We start from the raw sequence: 25022 nt of genomic DNA on the forward strand, positions 1-25022 counted from the left end.
GGTGGGATGGCAGATCTGGTTAAAGCGGATTACTGGTCTGGGTGGTGTCAGCTGATACACTGAGTGCAGGGTCTGCAAAATATCTCAAGCACTGATCTTAGGTTTTACAATAGTGATGTTATCCCCAGGAGCAATTTGGGGAGGTTCAGACTCTAGGAGCCAGAGGCTGCATGACCCCTAAACTGTAATTTCTAATCTTGTAGCTAATTTGTTAGTCCTACAAAGGCAGATTAGTCCCCAGGCAAAAAGGGGGTCTTTCAGGGAAAGGGCTGTTATCAATTTTCTTTAAGTCAAACCATGAACTGAATTCCTTCTCAAAGTTAGCTCGGCCTATGCCCAGGAATGAACAAGGACAACTTAAAGATTAGAAGCAAGATGGAGTCGATTAGGTCTGATTTCTTTCACTGTCATAGTTTCCTCAGTTACAATTTGGCAAAGGTGGTTTCACCCTCCTCTAGGTAGCAGTAGAGGGAGGAGAAGTAGATGAATGCAACTTCTGAAGCTCCTCCAGCTCTAAGGTTCTATGAATCTATACAACAGGTGACAGTCATAGCCCATATTTGTCTTCCAACTGGCCACCTTTTCAGATTCTCAGGCTTCCTTGGTTGTTTTTCCTTTTCTACCACACTCTTCCGGAGCTCATTCAGCAGCCTGCAAGCAGTAGAACAGAAGAGAGGATACGAAAATTTGTGCATTTTTCATGTTGAAGTGATTTGGCCCAAAATGTTGGGTACGGAAACACGAAAATAAAGGAGAACTAAGAGAAAGTAAATAAATGCACGTATGTTGTAGTCCTAAAATTCTTATAAACTGTGGGAGTTTCTAGCACATGTGGGATAGGGGAGGGGTGAGTATTAAACAATACTTAAGAAATAAAGTTATTGAGAATGAATAAGAACTTTATATGATAAAGTTAATGTTATCAAAAAAAAAAAAAGAAAGAAAGAAAACCACCAGAACCTCATGGAGAGAATTGCCCTGTTTAGCTTAAGCCTTGATAAATTCAGGAGTGAAAACTACGGAAGCATTAAACCTCAGCCAATATGTGCAGAAGCCAAATTACATACATCTGAAAGTACAATTTCATTTCTCTTTTTCTTCATGAAAAGCTGAAGAAATAAATCCAATCTTTAAGCATAGACTAAAAGCAGAATTCTGTCAGTACGATGGATTCACCAAGATTAAAAGGACACAAAACTAAGGATTTTCATGAATTATATAAACAGCCTTCCAATAATTTACACTTGAGGAAGGTGTTCACAGAGAGCTTTTGCAGCCATTCCAGTCTTTCAAATTGTTTATTGGGGCAGAATACCTAAAGGACTAGAATAAAAATAAAAAGTATATTGCCACAATGAAAGTGTTTAGCATGTATTTAAAGTCTCAGCTTTATTTGAAGTATAACAGCCTTATTTCTAAATGCATAGGGGAATGTGTGTGTGTGTGTATGTGTGTGTACACGTGCACTTACTATGTAAAGAAACTACAAACACTTTTCCTATTGCAAATAAAATCCATGCATAAGTAGATTTGGAAAACAATAGATGCAAATGCTTATAATTAACATGTGAATTTTTCTTCCTACCAAATGGCATCAGACTGACCTCAAACACTTAATTCTAACCACTTTCAAAATGATATTATTTTACTTCACCCTGGAGAGTGGAAATATATCCTAGAGTTCACGATGCTTCATGGCTTTTCTTCACATGTTTATTTCTTTTCAATTTAGGGAGTTTAAAATGCAAGTTGCCCTGTGCTCTGTGGCAAAAGCAGCTTACTCACTGATGGCACGTTGCATTTACAGTATGTAATTTGCAACATGCACCTAAAAGCTTCCTGGAGCTGATGCTACCTCATACTTAACATCTGTAATAATTTTGAATTCTAATTTTGGAGAGAAATGCGAAGTGTCTCATGAATGGTAAAAAGCCATCCTTGTGCCACATATCCCTTGTCAAAATATCAAAGGTTTTGGTTTCTGTGAGACTGACCGAGGTTTATGCTATCAGGTGCTCAAGAATCACGATCATTCCCAGAGTTTGCGTTGTTTTACTCTTCATGTCTTACCCGAGCCCAAGGATCATTAACACATTCACTGTTTTTTGTTTTGTTTTGTTTTTGTTTTTTTGTTTTTTTCTGGTTTTTTTTTTTTTTTTCGTGGCTTCTGAAGCTTTTTCTTGGTGGACTAAGTGCTGTTTTGCCTTTGATAGGAGCATCATTACATTTAAGCAAGAAAAGGGCATGGTTAACAGCCCAGGTGCTACAATCATCCTATCTGGATTTGAAACATGGCTCCATCATTTACTAACCATGTGACCTTGAGGAAGTTACATGACCTCTTTGGGCCTCAGTTTCCTCAGTGTGAAGAAAAGAACACTTTAATACCTCAATCGTGGGGTTGCCATGAGAGTTCGATGAATATGTGGAAGTGCTCAAAAGAGCACTGGCTCAGAGTAAGCACTAAATATGTCACTGCTGCTATCTAGACACCATCCCTTCTAGGAATTATCTTTCATTCCACCAGCTCACTCTTGTCAAGTAGTGCAGAGTTTACCCTGGCTATAGTTCTGTTAGCCATTGGTCAGAGCCACCACTCTCCCAGGGCAGCTAAATCTGGGCCACAGATGAACATATCTCTGAGGGAAGCTTCCCCTCCCTGTCTCCTTCCCCACTTGTGGCCCTTCTGGGAACACAGGCTTTCTCACCACCCACCAAATTACAGCCTAGGTCAGCAATGGGGGCAACTGGAGTACTGGTGGCCAAGCCAGTCCAGCTGAGGTGCCTTTGCTGAGGCTTCAGGCTAGAATTGCAGTTTTCCCTCTCCAGAGTTCACAAGCCAATAAGCTATAAAAGTCATGGAAATCATCAAAATTCAGACTCAAGGAGATGTCTTTTAGAATCTCCCTTGCAAACATGTTGCTATTAAATATTATCAGAGGAGAGAGGCGAGAAGAAGGACCCAAATGTAAACTTTCCCTCCCTATGGATAGAGATACATCCATAGCTTCTTCAGCCAAGACAACAACTTTGCCAAGGACAGGGGATGCTCAGCTAATTGGGAAACTGGGAGTTAGGGTTTCTTACTTATTTGCTGGCATTTAGTAATGCTCTTTACCAAAGGCTCACAGATTAGTTTTCAAAATATTATTTCCCCAGGAAATAAGGAAAAAACTTTATATCAATCAATGTAATGAAGGAGCAAGCTGCTTCCCTCCAAGGTCAGTGACCGAGCAGGCCACCCATTGCATAGGAGCAGACAGGTTTTAGAAGCTTAGAAGCTTTCTATCTGTAGTGCAGGAATATCTTTTTGCTTGTTTGTTTGTTTTGTTGTTTTTGTTGTTTTTTGAGCCATGGTCTCACCCTGTTACCCAGGCTGGAGTGCAGTGGTGCAGTGGCATGATCTGGGCTCACTGCAACCTTCACCTCCTGGGTTCAAGTGATCCTCCTCCCACCTCAGCCTCCTGGGTAGCTTAGACCACCATGCACCACCAGGTCCAGCTAATTTTTGTATTTTTACTAGAGACAAGGTTTTGCCATGTTGCCTGGGCTAGTCTCAAACTCCTGGACTCAAGTGATCTGTCCACCCTGGCCTCCCAAAGTGCTTGGATTATAGGCATGAGCTACTGTGCCCGGCCAGAATACCTTTCTTGACTTCCAGTGAGAACAGGGAAGCATCCTGGGCATGTTTGTCCCATTATACAAAATATTATGTATTTGTTTCAGACCTTAACATTGGGCCCAAGGGAAACTAACGTGGTTTCCAGAACAAAGCCTTGAATAAAAATAAACTGTAATAGGCAATTTCACTTTAAATTCTTAAAAAGATTTGAACGAAGACTTATATGTAAAATGTTCATTCCTATATTATTGATAAACATAGAAAATTGGAAATAATGTTAGAAACTTCACCAAAACAGATAACTTTGGTATATTTGGGAAGTTTGAAGCATTTCCTGCCATTGACTAACTGTTTTCATTCTCACTGAGGTCTGCATGCACAGGTTAGAGAAGATTCAGATAGCCTATGACTCTGAGTGGATTAGATGCTTGCTCTGTAAAATGTCCCAGGGGCTACGTGCAGTGAGGGTGACAGGCCGATCCTTGGTCCTCTCCTACTCAAAACCCGAGCCCTGACATCCAGGTTTTATTGTACGGCTGTAACACCTGTCCTTATAGGTGCTTCCTACCTCCTCACCAAACCTACTTTCCCAAGAAGGGAAAGAAGGTTCCCAAGAAGGGCTTTGGTACAATTAATGAAGTAGCCCTTTTCTATAATTTGAAAGTCTCCACCTTTTCTGTCATTTGTCAGGAGGTTATGCCAGAATATATGGGGTAGACACACATGGCAACTTGGGTATCGGTGGTGGAGGTTGACAGGCTATTGAGGGAATTTCTAAACTTAGATATAGGGTAACAAGCAGCAGGTTAGAACATATTCAGGACAGTGGTCATAGCATCAATCTAAACAGTCAGCAGTAGGGGAACAAACTTTTCAATCCTTCCTTTCTTCATTGGTGTTCCTCTAGTGGTGTTGATTTCATCTTCTGTCCCTATCCGCAAGTGCATCACTGGTCAGCATGCTGCTGGCTCCTCACAATCCTTCAGCTCAGGACTGGTGCTGAAAATCTTTGTTTCCACATGTGTGCTTTCTCCAGCATGGGTTGAAGTTTGGACTTGGTCATTCTTGACTTTCCCTAAGGCCACTGCAATCTGATGCTCAGGGAAGGAATTAGTTATCTTTGATAAAGCACCCTGGTGACTTTCTCAAACTCCTTGATGATGTCCATAGGCTATGGAGATTAAAACTTATCCTAGAGGTTTTAAAACTTCACTAACAGGTCTTTTATGACATTTTAGAGTATGGTTCCTAAAAGGGATGAAATAAAAATGAAATAGGAGTGATGTGAGTTAGGATTTCCCTCACCAAAAGTCACCTCACTAACCATGCAAACACTAAATAATCATCGAATTTAGAAGAGGCACAAGGTAAAACAAAAGACAAGGTATCTCTACTCTTGCCTCAAAACAAGGAGATTTAAGCTAAATGAAAAGAACATTGGACAATGAGCCCAAGGCTCACTCCAGCTTGTCCACCAAATACTGTATCCCTTGAGCAAGTCACTTGGTCTTCCTGTGTCCTTTTGTCATTTAAAATATAAAGGAAGATGGTCTTTACATCCTCTTCCAGCTCTAAATTACATGATGCCAGGAATCAGCATGGAAAATAAGGTATTAAGTTAGTTTTGTTGGTGGGTAAAAAAGTATTGGGTAAGTTTGAGGCCTAGATCATATTTTTCATTAGCTAAGCTATCATTTTAACTTTTATTACTTTTACCTTTGATTACATAATGAAAATGGCTCCTAACACTTTGAGTTCTTTTGTTCATCTCAACCTCTGTCAAGAAATTATCTTAAACAATCACTTAAATACACTAACCCAGCTCCCCTTTCAAGGCAATATAAGGCAGTGTTTTTTCAACCTCCTTCACTTCTTGGCACACTTGTAAATTGATGGCATTTGTATAACAAGCTGAGATAAAACGAATGAGGCTGATGGGGGCAAGAGGCAGTCCCCCAGGAGGCTCTACCCCTGGTCCTCACCAAGCTCACCCAGTCATCCCCAGCTGTCTTGGCACACGTGTAACATTTAAGGCACGCCCCTTTCAGTGGCATCATGTTTACAAAGCTCTGCCTTACAGTAAATCCTCCAAATAGCAACCAATTAGCCATTCTTTTTAGGTTTTATTGGGATTTGGGTTGTGGCAGTGAATTTTCTTCAAACCTCCATATTGAGGTTTGTTCATTGATTGCCTTAAAAACACAGGTAATAGATGCAACTGGTGCTTATCCTAGTGCCTTAGCCTCCTCTATGTCATTATAAACTTTGACCCATCAATGTTCCATCTCTGAAAGTCATTGCTAGAGCTACTGAAATACCCACACTGTTGAACATAGGAATTAGAAAGTGAGTCTCATTCATTTCTCTATTTCTCACTGGTTTGCACAAACAAGTTCCCTTTCAGCTTCTCAACATGTAATGTTCTCTTATTCCTTAAATGAATCCCTGCTTTGGATTCCTTCAACAACACAAATGCTTTTACTCTGGGCTTTGATTATGCTGAGAGTGGCTCACTCAGGAGGCACAATGGTGTCACCCACAATATTACTGTGAGTGCTTTCATAGCAGAAGAAATAGTGGGGTGGGGAACCTATATAAAGTACTGGTTTTCCCCTCATGTATCTGGCTTCTAATATAACTAATTGAAGCCAAAGATAAGCACATATCCTCAAAATCTCTGGGAAAGCCTACATATACAACAAAGATAAGATTGTATTCATCATCTATGCTGATATATGTTTTAAGTCAAGTAAGTCTTTTCACATTTATTATTGTGACTTAATTTCTGTTCCATGAGGTAGCCAGGGGCTAGGCGGGGAGTGGTAGATCATTGCTAATGATACAAAGTACATCAAGAAAGACCGCACTTTCTACGTACAATCCAGTCCTCCTGTACCAAGTCCTTGACCATAACACTCCTGATACAAATATCTGCAGGATAAAGCTCAAACACACCTCTTGTCCATTCAAGACCCTGGGGCATCTGTTTTCATCAGCAGCTCCTCACAGGTTCCAGTCCATCAAAGCTGGTTCAGTTATTTACCCTGTCCCAGAGGCCATGTTTTGCCTGTTGTCACTTGGTATGCTTCTCTTATGCAATAATATTTTGTATGAAGGTTTCTCCCAGGCACTGTGCTTGGAATCTTACACCGTATTTAATCTTCACAGCACCCTTAGGAGGTGGAGACTGTTGCCCAAACAGTAAACATTTCCTATTGCTTACTGCTTCCTGACTTCCCTTCTTTTATTGTGTCTGTTATTGCTATTATAGTCATTTCACTTTTCATGTGTTTTTGTTTTGCTTTCCCCACAAAAGTTGTGAGTTGCTTAAGGGCAAGAAATGGTGGCATTTCTTTGGATCCTTCACAATTCTTGATAGGTTTTTTTCAAGGATTTTCATGCTATTTATGTTGATGATGGGGCTGTATGCTTCTCATACAGTGATCCAGCGCAATCCTCATCGAAAGGAAGACTGTGACTGGTGCTCTGTCCTAACTTAGCCTGCATCCAAACCTAGCTGTTTCATCTTGCAAAGGTAGCGTGACATATTTTTGACAATGGGCGATGCAGTAGAGGATCACTTAGGGGAGGAATTATGTGAAAGCTGGTCCTTGGCCAGAGTGAGAAATCACACGATAATAAAGCAGAACTGGAGCAATGTCCCAGAACACAGATTTCCCATCAGTTGTTCTCAGCCTGGGTAAATGATTCAGCAGTCAGCCTGGGGCCTGGTGAATGAAGACTCAGATGAGAGAGCACCCTAAGAAGTCAGGGGCAGGGAAGCTGTCTTTTTGCCTCTGGCCAGCCCCGGTCATCTTACATTCCTTGGTTGCAAAACCCTTGTTCTCTGAAGGGCCAGGCAGTGGCCTCAGTGTGCCCCCTGATTCACCTCTCCTGGCACCAACCCTTGGAACCGTCATCCATCTGTGTGAGCACCACCTCAGCAATAATTATATAGTCCTAAATAGGAGGGTTTGGATGGCATCCCAGACTCCTTAGAAAAAAGTATTACTTCAGATTATTTATTCACTTACAATCCTCATTAACAAAGCAACCCATTTCAGTTCCAACTAAACAACTTCTGTATCGCATTACTCCTTTATAGGATTGTACTCACTGAGGTCAGAATGAATAGGACCTATTTATTCAATTCCACATTTTCAATCCTGAACATGACTAGTTTTTTTTTCCCCAAATTACAACCTGGCTGCCTGGTTCCTACTAGTAAGCAAACAAGTGCAAATATATAAATATAAATATAAATATAAATATAAATATAAATATAAATATAAATATAAAGCATCAAACTCCAAGTCCCCTGATACTGGAACACTGAAGCATTTATTAAGTAAAATAGAAAGACAAATGCAAACATTTTACTCTGCTAGCACTAACAAATTTAAGGATCATTATATTGTAGAATAAGTCTGCAGAGAACACCATCATTCTTATTTATCCTCAAAAAGAGGAGCAATACAATCTATCAAAAAAACCTGTGTGTTCACAATGCATTGTCTAAAATTCTGGACTATTTTTCTTATTGTTGAATAGACCTCATAAATCATGTTTCCCCCACTAGGGAATCATTTTTCAGGAGAGTTCTTATTATTGTGTTCAAAGACTCCAGGCAGCAGCATAAGGTGGATATCTTCTTACCTTTAGCTATTCAGTTGCCTTGAAAGCTCATAAATGGGTGATCAGTGGCTGTTTCCTCTGGGCTTATGTCCTGCAGCTCCTTCTTATTCACTAGATAGTACAGGGAGATTGCAACTGCGAAGAGACCCCAGGCATCATGTACAGGATGATCCTCTACCAATGCAGTTTGCCCATCACTCTCCCACATGAGGTTCAAGCAAATTCAGAGCCCTCAGGGCACTTTTGCAAAAGACAGTTTTTCTTTATACTGCATTCAGGTCCTCATGGTGGATTAAGCTCTCTGTGATTTTTTATTTTTCTCTTTCTTCCCAACAATCAACTACATAAGAAAGTATTTCAGAGAAGGATCCTAATGAAGCTTGTTCCACATGTGGAACCATTTTAAGAGCAAGTTGTTAAGTGAACACAGTACTGTTATTTATCACCCTTGTCCAGTTATGTTGAAAGGGTATTATAAGGGGATATTTTTCCCATTTGGCCTGGGATAAAATATTTCTTTCTGATGTCCAGTTTCCATCAAGAACTTAGGGAGTGCTTCTACCAAAACTCTTTCCTACCACACCATATCTTGGTAAAAGATCTTTTTATTTGTGCTTTTGACCACCAATAATTTTGCAATTGAAGCTGGATTTGTTCCCAACCAAACTATTCTGAGTACTTGGTTGGAATCATTTATGCAGATTAATCAGACAGCCTTTTCCAGGTGATGAGTCAGATCACTAGGCATTCCCCAGGTTTTTGCAGTGCCAGAGAAAATCAACTAAATAGTGGAGTGTGCCATTGCCATTTTCATTTTTCAATCTGACCTCTCCCAGATCTTGTTTCTCTAAGCCAGGCAAGGGTTTGCTCTACAAAAATGGCCAGATGTTGGGTACCTGATGAACCCATCTGCTTTCAAGAGTGAAGTGCCTAAAACCTTCTGTTATAAGTCTGTTCATCATAAAGATGTATACTTACGGATTCATCATGAGAGGAGGGTCTTCCAGAAAGCAAGAAAGAGCACATGTAAAAGGTTTTGTTCTTATAGTTTTCTGGCACAGAGCAGTTGAGATAACATGAAGTAGAAGAAGAATAGTTCAACTTAGAAATCTTCATTCAGATGTTTATTAGACTTGCTAGATGAACAGCAAGATGAAAAATAGCCACATTCTTGTAGACACTTGACAAAATTGAAATACAATAAAACCTGGGTGCCAAATTAATCACTGATGTTGGTGCTTCCTGGTGCTAAGTCACTCTTAGCTCTAATCGATGTGTATGATCACAAGCTTTAAAGCAGACCTCCAGGTACCTACATTCATATCCTAGCAGAATTTATACGCAATTATATTTGTCACTCTTGAGCGATGAAGGCAAGCTGTTACCCAAACATGCTTTCCAGATATAAGACGAATACATTAGGCATTCCCTACCACCACTGCTAATGCCTTCCTTAAGGTTCTAGGTTAGCACTGTGCAGCAGAATTTCTGCAATATGGAAATGTTTTATCCTGCACTATACAACATTATGGCCATTAGCCACATGTGGCTGTGGAGCATTTGAAATGAGGCTGGCATGACCCGGAATTTAATTTTTAATTATCTTTGATTTCAAATAATTAAATGGCCACATGATGCTTGTAGCTACCATGTTGGACTGCACAACTCTGGAGCATTATGGTGGTCTTTAAATTACTTCCCTGCCTCCAGCCTCATTCCCACTCTCCGTCTGCTTCAGTCTACCCTTCACACTACCTGCTATCATCAGACTCATTCTAAAACGAGTCTGATGATCTCACTTAGCTGTCATAATCCATTACTGGCTCCTCAATTGGCTATAATATAAATTCCAAACCCCCATCGTAGACATTAAGACCTTTCCTGACCTGGCTTTCCTTCTTTATTCCAGGGCCCATTGATGTCTATGCTCACTGCACTCCCACCTCTCACAACACAGACACTGCTAATCCACAGATCTGTGTCTTTGCAAGTCATACCACTGTGACTATGCTGCCTGCTTCCCCCAACCTTGACCACCTGGCAAAGTCCTGTTTGTGTTTTATGACTCAGATTAGACAGCATTTCTTCTCTGAAGACTTCCAACCCTTACACTTTCCCCTGCTCACCTCCTGTCTCCTAGTTATTCTACATCAGTTCCTTTTTACTTCTCTCTATTTATTTCCATCCAAGACCTCTTATCTCCTTCTGCTTTTTCACTTTTCCCCCTATTTTGAAGGTTTAATTTCTATATAGTAAAGTTTACGCTTTTTAGTCTATACTCTGAGTTTTGACAGACGTGTTTAGTTATAACTACTGCTGTAATGAATCAGCTCTTCACCCACTCCCAGCCCTGGCAAGCACTGATTTGTTGTGTTCTAAAGTTTTGCCTCTCCTATATAAATGGAATGATACAGTATGTAGCCTTTTGAGTCTGGCTTCCTCCACTAAGCATAATGCATTTTAGATTCATCCATGTTGTTTCATGTGTCAATATTTGGTTCATTTTCAATAGCTGAATAATATTCCATTGTATAGATGCACCGTAGTTTGTTTATCCATTCCCTAGTTGAGGGGCATCTTGGTAGTTTCCTGTTTCTGGTGATTACAAATAAAGCTTCTATAAACATTTTCATATAGGTCTTTTTGTGTGTGGAAATTGGTTTTATTTCACTTGGTAAATATCTAGGTGTAGGATTGCTGATTCATATGGTACCAATTTCCAAAGTGGCTGCACCATTTTATATTCCATGTGTGAAGGCTCCAGATGCTTCCTATCCTTGTGAGTACTTGTTATTTTTAGGTTTTATGGTTTTTTTAATTTTTAGCCACTCCAATAGGTGCATAGTAATATGTCATTTTGGGGTTTGGGGGTGTTTTTTTGGTAGAGATGGGGGTCTCCCTATGTTGCCCAGGCTGGTTTTGAATTCCTGGGCTCAAGCAATCCTCCCGCCTCAGCCTCCCAAATCATTTTGGTTTTAGTTTGCATTTTTCTCTAAAGACTAATGATATTGAAGACCTTTAGTGTGCTTTTTTCCATCTGCATATCTTTGCCAAGGAGTTTTTTTTCACTTTTAGTCTCTTCCCCCTCCAGGATAATTGGCATTTCATTATGGACAACAAAACATGTTTTGAACCTCTTCAATCCTTTTTTATTTCCCATTCATTTCTTATGTTAGCGTAATAAAAGTCATTTTATGATGATAGTCTCAAATAAAATTATGGAAATGTATATTTGCTTAGTAAAACTGAAAACACATATAGTTATAATACTTTAAAATATAAGTCATGAGAGAAAGTACATATAAGCAGAAATCCAAATGAAGTTAAAATGTGCAATACTTGGGTAAGAAAGATAAGGATAAGAAAGACAGACCACATGTGGTGATGGTCTCACTTTTCAAGTCAGGGAACTGACATAATTTATTTGACCATTCAGAGGTCACACTGCAAGTTGTTTTCAAAGTTAATATATGATCAAGATCTTCTAGCTCCTGAACACTTTGCTTGAGGGTCTGTTCATATTTAATTTTATCCAGTCATGCAAAATTGCATTCTTTTAGGTTAAAACATACTACATACCCTGTTAGTGGAACTTTGGCTTGTATGTGTAACTGGAGGGCCAATAAATATTCATGTAATCTTCTGGATAACATATTGAAAAGGACAGCTGGCTCAGGAGGGATCATTTGCCTGGGTTAGTATCTGTTTCCATTTATATTAAGAAAATATTGCAAGAAGTTATTATCTGCCGGAGGGCTTGGGAGAATTCAGTGGAAGTCTGATATTGCATCTGATCACTTTTGACATTTACCTATTGTAACAAGGAAACTGTGTGAAGATAGCCAAGTGACTTTTTACAAAACACAATTTCAGAAGCTATAAAAGGAAAAAGGAGATGGCAGAGATAAAATACACTGCATCTGTAAAAATGAGAAACATGAGTTGTCAGCAACACCTGCTTGTAACTATCAACCATTTCTATTGGGCCTGCTGAGAAATTACTCAGAGCCAAGTACATTGATGGGTGTGAAGTCTCATGTGCTTCAAAGGTAGTCAAGAGACACAGAGAGAAAGAAAGTGTAGTTTTATTGAACATTTTTAACCCTAAACCTGAAGTTGATGAAATGTAATTTTATGACACTTTCTGAACACTTGAAAAGAAATAAGTTGTCCTTTATGTTTTTATCTCTCAAGGCTACAAGTGACAACAGGGCTTTTAAACGTTGGGTACATAAAACGTTTAATTTTTTTTCCAAACAGATTCCAGATCTCTAACTGGGGCACCAAAATATTGATTGCAAAAACTGATTAAAAATTACTAAAGATATTTCTAATTTCTAATTGATAGTAGTAAATTATAACTACTTGGGGACTCATTTCTTAGACCCGAAGTAGTAATAGTGAATGAATGAGAAAAGCAGTGGGCAGGAGTGGTCAAGATATTTCAAAGAAAAAAAAGTGACAACTCAGCAGGGCAGAGAAAATCTAAAACAGATATGAATAACACAGACCCCCTCATTTCTTTAGAAACTCAGGGAGGCCCAGAACTTTAAAAACTCGGGACAGAATGGAATAAAACAACCATGAAATTTTTATGTTTAAAATAATAAAGCAAGCAAATATGAAAGAAATGAAAGAAAATAAAAGAAATAAAGATAATTCAGGGAACAAAAGAAAGCTTCAAAAACTTATTTGTAGCCACAAAAAGATATGATATTTACTACAAACTGACTGTTTGTGTCTCCTGCTCCAAAACCTATATGTTGAATCCCTAATTCCCAATGTGATGGTGCTTGGAGATGGGCCTTCGGGAGATAGTTAGGTTTAGATGAGGTCATGAGAGTGGTACCCCAATGATGGGATTGGTGCCCTCATAAGAAGATGAAAAGACCAGAGCTCTCTCGCTCCAACATATGAGGATACAGCAAGGAGGTAGCCATCTTAGTCCATTTTGTGCTGTTATAGCAGAATACCACAGACTGCGTAATTTACAATGAACAGATATATATTGGTTCACAGTTATGGAGACTGGAAAGTCTAATATAAGGTGCCAGCATCTGGCAAGGGCCTTCTTGCTGTGTCATCCCATGGCAAAAGGAGGAAAGGCCAAAAGAGAACAACAGGGGGCCAAATTTGCCCTTTTATAATGGTACTAATTCCACCATGAGGACGTAATCCTTATGACCTATAGGAGAAGCAGCAGACCAATCCGGGATGCCAATATCTAATGAGAGTTGCAGAAAGAGAGACCAGAAAAACAGAATGGAAATTATCAAAGAAATAGTATAATAAAGGTTCACAAAACCAAACTAAAGGAAACAAGTCTCCGTACTGACAAAGAACCATACCAAAATGCACCACTGCAATAATTCAAAACAAAAAGAAGTACAGGGAAAAATCTTAACAATTTTCAAAAAGAAAAGGTAATATAAGTATATCACATACAAGCAGCAAAAATCCTAAATGGGTTCAGGCCTCTCAATAGTAATGCTGGATGCTAGAAGACAATAAAGCAGTGCCTGTAAGTTTCTGAAGAAAAATCATTTTTTCAGTCTAGGAATTTCATGCAATCTAGAATTCTAAGCCAGAATTCAATCAAAAGAAGGTAAAAATAAACTTATTTTCAAACACTAAGAATTGAAAAATTGGTTTTATCCCTGCATAATTTCTTAGAAAGCTGCTGTAGGATATGCTTCAACAAAATGAAAGAGTGAATCAGCAGGAACAGAAAACCAAACACTGCATGTTCTCACTCATAAGTGGGAGTGGAACAATGAGAGCACATGGACACACGGAGGGGAACAACACACACCAGAGCACGTAGGGGGACAGGGGGGCAAGTGGAGGGAACTTAGATGATGGATCAATAAGTGCAGCAAACCACCATGGCACACACGTATACCTATGAAACAAACCTGCACGTTCTGCACATGTATCTCAGAACTTAAAATAATAAATAAAAAGTGAATCAGAAAAACTGACACAGAGTCCACCCTGGAGTGCAACAACAATCCCCACGATGACACTGTCCAGCAGACTGGAGAGCAAACTACCTACGTCTGGGAGGAAAGTCTTCAGAGGAATAAATTAAATTGATGATTTTAACAGCTTTTGTGGAAGCAATTAAGGATGTGTAGGAAAAAGACACAATCAGAAACCTTGATTAGAAGTGGCGAAAGAAGGAAAGAAACTGTACAAGAAAATAAAGGAAATCATAAATGCTTCAGTGAACAAGATTTACATGGTAAAACCACAAACAATGATAACTGGTTTAACTAAAAATTGTAATAAAACTACTTTGGGATAAGGAGAGCAGGTGGGATGCAGAGGGAGAGTGCTAAATCCTCTATCAGAATAGGAAGTAAATAGATATTGAATAACGTTGATAATGAGAAATAGCTATACAGGAATATTATTAGAAATGTGAAGAAGAAACAGCTGAAAGATTTAAAATGTTTGCATTTGAGTCACAGAACTAGAGAGGATGGGAGAGTTAGGGCAAGAGACTAGAATTTTTTATTATAACCATTTTGGTTATGTTTAATTTATTTAAGTTCACACATATATTACTTCAATTAAGTTGCTTTAATGCCTGACACTTCTCATAGAGCTCTTTGAGGAAAGAAATCCTAGGTAGGGAAAATGTAAGGAAGACAATTAGCTTGCTATAAGTCTCTTAAATTGTCATCATATTGAGAGCAATTGGTAGTGAGTGGGAGGACAAAAAACATGGATAGCTACTAGTTTAAAGACAGAAACAAAAGAGTCTGTGGCAAAAAAAAAAAAAAAAAACAACAACAACTTATAGGGCTGTAAGTGAAAGAAAAATGGTCCTAAGATTAAGCAACACTGAATAAGATCATATAGCAGTTTTGGAAATGAGCTGATGAAGCAACATCACAAAAATCTTGAGTTTCATAAAAATAAATTATTCAGATTAAGGAAAGGCCCAAGTAATGAGTACATACTTAATGTATTTTTCTCTATGCATATGGACAGGTTAGGTTGGGAATGACATATGATTTTTTAAATGGACAATTTAAACTGTACCTGTCTTAATAATCAGTACCCAGTTTTAAAAATAAATGCTTTTTCAGAAAATAAAAATGACATCTTAAAAAATAATTAAGTTGCTTTAGCTATAAGATATTTCCAATCACTAGAAGATTGTTTACTCTTCTTTTATATTATGTGAATTTTGAAATTTTTATACAATTTTTATCAAAATAGAACCATCTAGTATTTTCTAGTAATAACTTAATGAGGCTCTGTGATAAATTATAAATAAAAGGAACCCCATATTCAGGAACTAAATTGGTCATCATAAAATTGGGCAACCAGCCCTTTGAAAGGTAGATTTGCATGCTTGGGATGGAAGTATAATACCACACCTCAACCCTGCAACTGTTTCTTAGAAAGAATAAAGCAACTGGCTTTTCTGCCCTGCAGGGAAGGATTCCCTTATCATATTTTAACATCAATAACTCTTTAAAGATTTTTCCATTATTACTGAATCAGCTTGCTGTTTGGTTATTTGCAAGCCATGCTTGCTAAAAGCTACACAATTTTACTAACTAAAATTACTCTAGTTGAACAACAGAATTTCACCTTCTACCCCTTGACTGGAAAGTCCTGAGTAGCTGGTTTTATTGGGCAATGGAAATATGTATCTTTTTCTGAGTCTTTGCGAAAAATGCAAAAATTGCCGAAATAGGGTTAATATTTATTTGGCTTAGTGGGACCAGATTTTCTATCATGACATTCAGACCCAAACAGGTCAAAAAAGATATCCTTGCTAGTTATTATACAAGTTGGCAAGGTGATTTTCAGGGACATACAGAGAAATGAAAAGTATTGCTACAGAAGAAAAAAGGTGTAACTACAAATGGAAATGTTTTTTCATTCTCTCTGTCTAGCTCCCAGACCCCACACACCTACAGATTTGAGGATCATGACTATTCTGAAGTTTCTTTGCTTGCTGCCACTCTAATGTCTAGACATTTTGTCACACTGTGAGGAGAAAAACCATATCAAAAGAATACATGAACCCCTTGAAATACGGTGATCTATCTTAACATCTACTTAAAGAGGGTTACAGAAGAATAGTTGCTTTGTCAATGACACAATAATGAGTGACTTATAAGAATAATTTTCACAGTGGAGTAAGAGAATCAAGGTAATTTTTAGACCTCTTCAATAAATATATGAAGAATCAAAAGTAAGAGTATACTTAACAGAAATTTTTTGGACTGCCTTTTCTAGTGATGTACAGGGGAGTGGAAAATGCACCCATAGAGAAAAGGATTGTTTTGGCTCCTTTCCTACCACCCACCTTGTTGGTGATTTTTCTTGGTAGCTGTAACATATTCTCATTTACACCTTCCATTGCAGACACTAAGAACAGTGGAGTGGTGCAAGGAAGAAATACGTTATGGACAGATCTACAGAAGACCAACTACATAATTTGCAGAGTCTAGTGCAAAATCAAAATGTGAGGTCCTTGTTCAAAAATTATTAAGAATATCAAGCTGGTGATAATATCAAGTTTGGTGACTAAACCAAACACCAGGCCCTTTTGAGCATGGTGGCCTGTGTGACTGCCCAGGTCACATGAAGCTAGCCATGTGACCCCTGGCCCATCAAATGTTTCCAAACAACAAATCCATTTTAACCCAGCCTCATGTTCCAGGATAGAACAGTCAAGTCATAGCTAGTTACAATTCCTAATGTCGTGAGATTTCTTTCAATTACCAATTTACTCTCAGTACTTAGCTATGCAAATTTTTAACAATTGGTATAAAATAAAAGTATAAACGGTAATATATGGCTGCTGAGTGTTTCTCTCCAGCCATTTAGTTAATAGTATCTATAGGATGCTTTCTGCCCTTAGCAACGTGAGTTTAGCTGGGTTCCCAAATTGCCAGTGATGAGCCCTTCTTCCCATTCTCCTGTCTGACCATCTGCTTATTACCAACTGCAGGGTAGCTAAACTGTTCAACCACAAGAGAATGACTCATGGGTGCTGGGAGGGGGGTGAAACACACTTTTTGAATATGCAGTCCTTAAAACACCAGCTGTTTGATTTTGGATTTTGCATATCAGTTGGCTATGAATTTCAGGGAAGACGTTTTCATCTTTGGAAAGCTAAATTTCACAGCGTTCTAGAGGAAAACAAGTCATGCCGTCTGCTTTTTCTTAATTTTACCACAAAAAAAAACGTTAAAATACAAAACACATGTTTTTTCCCACATCTCCACCCCATGATGACAAAGAAAACTCTTTTGAAGGACATCTTGTCATATTCCAGGAAGGGACAATATCTATCTGAATGGGTTTGTCACAATAAAACATATGAAGTCAGAATTTTTAGGAAGGAGCGATGGAAAATAAGCAAGATTAATATTATGCTCTGGTTTCTGAAGGCAGAAAAACAGATCAGGAGTTTCCACCATGTATTAAAGCGATGGAAACACTTTGTGACAATCTTGCATCATTCCTCTGTGCTCAGTCTCCATTCACAGAAGCTGGGCTAAAGGCATCATATCAGAGATCTCAAGGAAGCAATAATTATGAGGGCAGGAGGGACCCCAGCCCACAGAGCACCTCTCCTTGTCTCCCCGCAAACCTCCTTGGATTATATACCCATTTACCCTCATAAGTTTTTTTCTAAGGGAGCTGCCACTTACCAAGGGGCACACATTCCCTCCTCCCCAGAATGACCTTCCCATTCCTCACCATTCTCTCAGTCTACACCTGGACTCAAGAATTCACTCCTCCACTCTACTTTTGCAGCACATTACATTTGCCAAGTATTTGCCATTTGCATTTTGCTTTATGTATTTTTATAAATTTATCCCTGGTCTCCCCAACCAGACGGTGAGTTTCTTAAGGGCAAATACCATGTGTTGCTTTATTATTGCCTTCCCCTCTGGGCCTAGCATAGTGCCTGTTATTAAGAAGATGCTATTCTGAAATGTGTTGATTGATGTAGTAATTGACCCTTCTGCTCCAACCCACAAATTTAAACTAGACAGAAGGTAATTTTCACATATTATTGAAAGAAAAACAACTGGAATTATCCAACTTTTAAAAAGCGTTTATTTTCACATCAGGTCACAGATTCTAAACCCAAACTAACTTCCTTTGCCTCTTTAAGCTAATGACATGTTGTTTAACCTTGACAAATTAATGGAAATGCGAGCTAATGAGAGTTTATGCTATCGATTGCCTTTGAAGTATTTATTTTTCTCACGCTCATTTCAGGAACTTCCCTCTTGTAAGTTTGGCATGATTGATGCAAAATCCACTTTCCTGTTTAATACTTTCCTCCACATATAACTCCACTTTGTGGGATCTATTAACAAGAAGATAATTAAATGTAAACATGAGTCACAGGCTTTTCTTTCTCTGAAATGAAATACACATAAACAGCAAGACAAATAATGAGGAAAGAGGAGAGAAGGGGGATCTAATAATCCCTTCCCTTAGGATTTCAGGAAGAATCTATCACCAAAGCAAGAAAAGTCCTTCAAGTAAACATCCTGTCTTCTTTATGGGGACTGACCCAAGGTAGAAACAACAGGAGTTCATTGGCTGGATCGGCCCACTTTGACCAGTGACTGAAGGAGCCGGGGTAGACTATACGAGTTCCCAGAAGAGAATCCAACAGCAAAAAAGGGAGGATCCCTGCTTTCAGTAGTGATGTGGCTACAGACCCCAAGAATCCAGCCCTTCCAAACTCACTTGGAGGACATCCAATCCAACAGATTATCTCTGAATATTCCTACCAAAACAAGTGTGGTACGTTGAGCAGAGCCAAAAGAGTTCATTCATCTATGGGAAAATATAAAACATGTTGCAATATAAGTAGACAATATCATTTTACCTATAAAGGAATAAAGACATAGAAAAGCTGGGTTTCTTTTTTCCGTAATTTATGAGATTTTCAATTACAAGGAAATTTCTGACTAGTGACACATTGTCTCCTTCCTAGATGTCAGTATGTCCAAAGGCAAATGACATATTGCAACTTTCCCCAAATATCTGTGTATCCTAAGCATACTGTGTCAAGAAGACTGATCCAAAGGCTTGATTTATGTTGCTGCCTGACAGATGATGTCTGCAAGGCATGCTGTCTAAATGGACTGTGCTCTGGCAGTTACCTTAGTCATCAATTCTCAGGGAATTAATGAGTACCATTCATCCCAATAATAGAAACCAAGGTCAGGGCTTCTTCCTTGCTCTGTAATTCCATTAGCATTGCACTGAAAGCACTTAGGTCATAGGCTCTGTAGACCTTATCACTGAGCAAATGGAACTGCATCTTGTTTTCAGAGAGAATCCTCTCTGAGCACACCCCTTGTCAGAGATTTGTTGTACATCAACATTCAGTGCACTTACATATGTAGGGAAAACTCTAGTAAAGGAAAAGTGAGGCTGCCGTTAGCTGCCAAGAGTTTCAAGTACTGCTTTTATTAAAGTAAATGCCAATAGAAAACATTTGTTAATAAAACCACGTCAGGTACTTTCAATTACTGAAGATACATTTTTAAACTGTGTGCTCACTTACATTTTACGCAAGTCACTCAGTCATTTTATGTGTCTACCATTGAATTTATTTGTTTTCATTCTTTTATTTTGATTTCCAGTCTTTTAGCTTAGTTTTTATTCTAACTACCCTAATAAAGTTAAAATGGCTTTGAAACTAAGTATTACCATGAGCAAATAATTCTGTTTACAGTGAAACTTTCATCTTGAAGTCTCAACCAGCAAGCTTTTCCAAACTAAGTCTCAACAGTCATTCGCTTGCTCTTCATAATTCAAATTGCTTTCAACCTCCAACATATCAAAAAACAAAGGAGTAACCCCAAGGTTTGAAGCCATAGGCAAGGATTTGAATTGTGCCTTTGACACTTGTTTTCTTAATAGTGAAATGAGCATGATTATTATACTTTTACAGCTACTTCACACTATTGCTATAAGGATTTAAAATGAGCAAGTTCCGCAGTGCCTGGAAATTAACAAGTAATAGTTTGTCATTGTCGTTGAGCATACAAATTGTGTGTGTGTGTGTGTGCGTGTGTGTGTGTGTTAATCTATGTTTTGAAACATTTGAGATTTTATGCCCAATAAATTTTAAATGATCTACAGTAATAGAGGAGAGCAGAGGCATAAATAAGTCAAAACAGAAAATCATCCAAATACCATTTGTGTTTTGAAGTATGTTTTTAAATTTCATTTCAAAAGTCAGTATTTCTAAAACCCAAAGAAATTACTTCACACAAAATAATGACACCATGATGTGACATCCTAACTAAACAGGATCTGAAGAGCTGTCCAATTTCCTCTCCTCTTCTCTTTCTTCTCTCTCCTCCTCCCACTTTGCCTGTCAAAAGACAGCTGCAGCAAAGAACCTGCTTCAGGCAAAGTTCCTGACTTCCACTCATCCTTGAATCAGGACTACTCATGAAGTGTTTGTTCCTGGCTTAGAGGCAGGCTGTACCCATCAAATAAAAGCACCAGATACTAACAAGACAAGTGATAGGTTAGAGATCAGAGCCAGAAAAGTCAAGAGATGCAGGGTGGTGGCTACAGTAACAGCAAAGTCTATGAAATCTGATAGACTAGGGTTCTAAGCCCTGTTTGGCATATGTGACCTTGGACAAATTCATAACTGCTATATGCTTCAGTTTCCTCTACTGTAAACTTGTAATGATATCAAATATTTCATATGATTTGTTAAGGATATTTTTTAAATGTATATATACATCTATATACACACATATATATCACTTAGCACAGTGCTTGGCTCAGGTAGGTACTCATAAGAGGTAGGAAGAAAAATGGTTAATAACATTCAATAAATATGAAAGTGTGTGTGTTTATGTGTGTAGGGCTCAATGTGGGTGATTAAGAGATTTAAATCATGCTGATTTCCCTTTGAATAATGAACTCTTACAAGTTGATGTTTTCCTACAGAGACCTGCAACATCGTCTTTTTTGTGAAATCAGAGAACATAGACTCTTGACCTCATCCAGTGTCTATCTAATCCACCCAACACATCTCTTTCATAGCTGAAGCTATTTTCCTGTGTTGATACTTAGGGGATATTGCTCTGTATAATCCTGTAGTAAGCAAAGTGTTCCTTCAATCCGAGCAGTATTACAGGTTTACCCCATGTGGAAAGAAACCAAGTTTGTACCTACACACAAGCACACACATACCCCTTAATAGTGATATCAGAAATATTTAAAAGATAATAGTAATCAAAAGAATGACAGTTAATACTTATAGATCAGTTCTCAAACGTCAGGCATTGTTCTACTTGCTTTATATATCATAACTCATTTAATTCTCAGATGCAGTCTGTGAAGTCAATGCTGTTAGTATACCAATTTTACTGTTAAAAAACAGACTCAGAGAAGTTAGGTAATTTTGCCGAGGTCACGGGACAGATAACAATATACACGTTATGGCCAGGGAGACCAAATCATTGATGAACCATTCATTCCAAGACACTGTTGAACATGAAAGGGGGCAAAAACAGGAACTAAAGTTCACCCTAATTATAATTGCAACCCTAAATACCTTGCAATGCCTACATCATTTTTTTAAAATCAGTAAATTAATGAGTTCTTATATTTCTACTTGAAAAAACATTGATTGTCCTAAGATTCTAAGATGATCGTTAGCATGCTCTATGTAAGGTGTTCTTAATTAAAGCCATTAGTGCTTATGGTAAATAAAAACGTGTTTTAGTTTCCAACATGATGAGTTTCACTTCAGGGACACAGGCTCAGCCAATATTTTCATATGCTATCTATAACCTTTCACAATAGAAGAATGAACAAAGTACTGGCTCATTAAATCACTAATTGTCCTTCCTTGCCATGGTTATTAGCTAATGTTCTGCCTCTCACTGTAAAGCATGTGCAAGATTGAGAGTTCAGAGACTAGACATCCCTGAAACATACTGAATGGTGGGTTGTGTTTTTGCATATTTCTGCAGATCAAAGCAGTACCTGATTCCATAGGGAGAGCAACAACACAGAGTTATTGACAGGTTTCTGAGCTGGGGCTCACAGTCTTGAAGGGAGAATGGAAAGGGAATAGGCTTCTAGTTTGGTAAACTCCTTGAGGGGGTTTATACAGGGTATACTATTGATGTCCACCCCAGAAATAGTTATCTTGGTAGGTACTTAAACATTTACACTAAAGTCAACCTTCCAGGAAAAATCTGTATTCCCATGTGTGTGGCTCTCCTCACACATATAAATAAATAGTAAAAAGAAAATAGGTCAGGTGTGGTGGCTCATGCCTGTAACCCTAGCACTTTGGGAGGCTGTGGCAGGCAGATCATGAGGTCAGGAGATCGAGACTACCCTGGCTAACACGGTGAAACCCCGACTCTACTAAAAATACAAAAAAATTAGCCAGGCGTGGTGGTGGGCGCCTGTAGTCCCAGCTACTCGGGAAGCTGAGGCAGGAGAATGGTGTGAACCTGGGAGGCAGAGCTTGCAGTGAGCCGGGTTCGCGCCACTGCACCCCAGCCTGGGTGACAGAGTGAGACTCCATCTCAAAAAAAAAAGAAAAAAGAAAGAAAAGAAGTGTACATTGTTTTTAAAGGACATATAACATTTTACCAATCTTAAACATTTTTATATTTTAATATTTTGGAGATTTAATATTTTTATATTATTAAATTTTGTTAGTAATTTCTATTATTATAAATTTATAAATATAAATATATTTATAAAATATAAATTTATAAATATAAATATATAAATATATAAATTTGTATATAAATATATAAATTTGTATATAAATATATAAATATATGAATTTGTATATAAATATATAATATATATTTATATATAAATATAAATATATATATTTATATATAAACATAAATATATTATATATTTATATATGAATATAAATATATAATATATATTTTTATATATGAATATAAATATATAATATATATTTTTATATATGAATATAAATATATAATATATATTTTTATATATGAATATAAATATATAAATATATTTTTATATATGAATATAAATATATAAATATATTTTTATATATGAATATAAATATATAAATATATTTTTATATAAATATATTTTTATATATAATATATAAATATATTTTTATATAAATATAAATATATAAATATATATAAATATAAATATATAATTATATATAAATATATAATTATATTTATATATAAATATATTTATAAAAAATATAAAATAAATTTATATTATTAAATTTTATATTAATAAAAATTAATATTTTAATATATTTTATATTTTGATAGTTGGAGAGCATCTTATAGTCAATGGAGCATCATTATTTAGTTAGCAGTGTCTCTTTTTATTTTTTTTCCCGTGGCATATAAAATAAAGGTGTGTCTTACCATCCATGGCATTGTAGATTTGGATAAATGCATTATATATCAGACATTATCAAGATATCAGCACCATGTAAAAGTAAATCAAAAAGAAGAGGTAAGATGTGACAACACACCAACCTTTATAGCTTAGTACCTGAGTGGGAAGGTGGTTATAACTTCTTTACCAAATGGCTACTACCCATGTTAACACATATTTCTTTTCTTCCTTGTTTTCTCCTCTCAATAAAATAATAAAAGGGTAGAAATTGAATTTCTGGCATTTATTGTAGCTTTCTTAAATTATTGATTATTGTCTCTAGAATATGAGCTCATGGGGCACAAAGTTCTATGCGGTCCTCAAACACTCATATATATTGGAATCTCCGTAGAAGCTTCTTAGAAATTCATGGTCCTCACCTCATGCCTGGACATTCTAATTCAGATGGTCCCCAGTAAGGCCCAAATAGCTGTCTTTTTAACTCTAGGTTAATTATGATCACCCCAAAGTTTGAGAACCCCTGGTCTGTGTTTGGAATTGGCCTATCACTGCAAAGGACTTGAATTTAGAAACTTTGGTCTCAGTAGTGTGCACAGGACCCCATTTGATAGAAATTAGTGTGATTTCGAAAGGCAAATACACTGACGAAGGAAGGAATTCTGACATTTCATTGTTTCCTTTGGGGCTGGAACTGAAAGAACATGTATCGGTGATGTCCCTGACACCTATTTCTGTTGGGGTTTTTTTAGCTGTGCCCCATAAAATCGGACGCATCATTGATGGGAGTCCTGCAGATCGCTGTGCAAAACTAAAAGTGGGAGACCGGATCCTAGCAGTGAATGGCCAGTCTATCATCAACATGCCTCACGCTGACATCGTGAAGCTCATCAAGGATGCAGGTCTTAGTGTCACCCTTCGCATCATTCCTCAGGAGGGTGAGTGCCTGAGACAGCCTTGCAGAGGCGGTCAACACATGGACACACTCACCGGCTGTTCTCAGCCTGCCCGCCAGGGTCGTGGAGTGCACCTGCCTGCCGTCACTGTGGTGTCAGAGTGTCAGAGGTTGATTATTATTTCCACTTTTGCAAAAACTCACACTCAGTTGCAATCCATATCCTGTTTACTCAGTACCTGTTTCATTCAGAGGTCAAGCTATATGGCATTGCAAGCTAAATAGTGTGAATTCCAAGATGCCAGGTTATTCAATCATTCCCTGTGGGCCCCTGCTTTTATGGTTATATTAAGTCAGAATTCATTCAACAGAGGTGACAGAGTTACAAATCTGAAAAAAAAAAATATTTGTGTTAACAGTAAATCTCTAGAGGATTCCTCAAAGTCAAATTGATTTTGAAAACATGAAGTT

General features: G+C 37.7%; 1 protein-coding gene across 4 annotated transcripts in view; it reads left to right on the plus strand.

The window, feature by feature from the left end:
- The window catches only part of MAGI2 (membrane associated guanylate kinase, WW and PDZ domain containing 2), a 1485052-nt gene that overhangs the window by 1339745 nt on the left and 120285 nt on the right, over positions 1-25022 (plus strand). For all 4 annotated transcript variants that reach the window (XM_054494395.2, XM_054494398.2, XM_054494397.2 and 1 more), the window contains one exon: positions 24409-24594. In XM_054494395.2, the coding sequence (XP_054350370.1) occupies positions 24409-24594 (186 nt within the window). The remainder of the gene's footprint in view (positions 1-24408; positions 24595-25022) is intronic.

Source organism: Pongo pygmaeus, chromosome 6 (genome assembly GCF_028885625.2).
Source record: "Pongo pygmaeus isolate AG05252 chromosome 6, NHGRI_mPonPyg2-v2.0_pri, whole genome shotgun sequence".
NCBI lineage: Eukaryota > Metazoa > Chordata > Mammalia > Primates > Hominidae > Pongo > Pongo pygmaeus.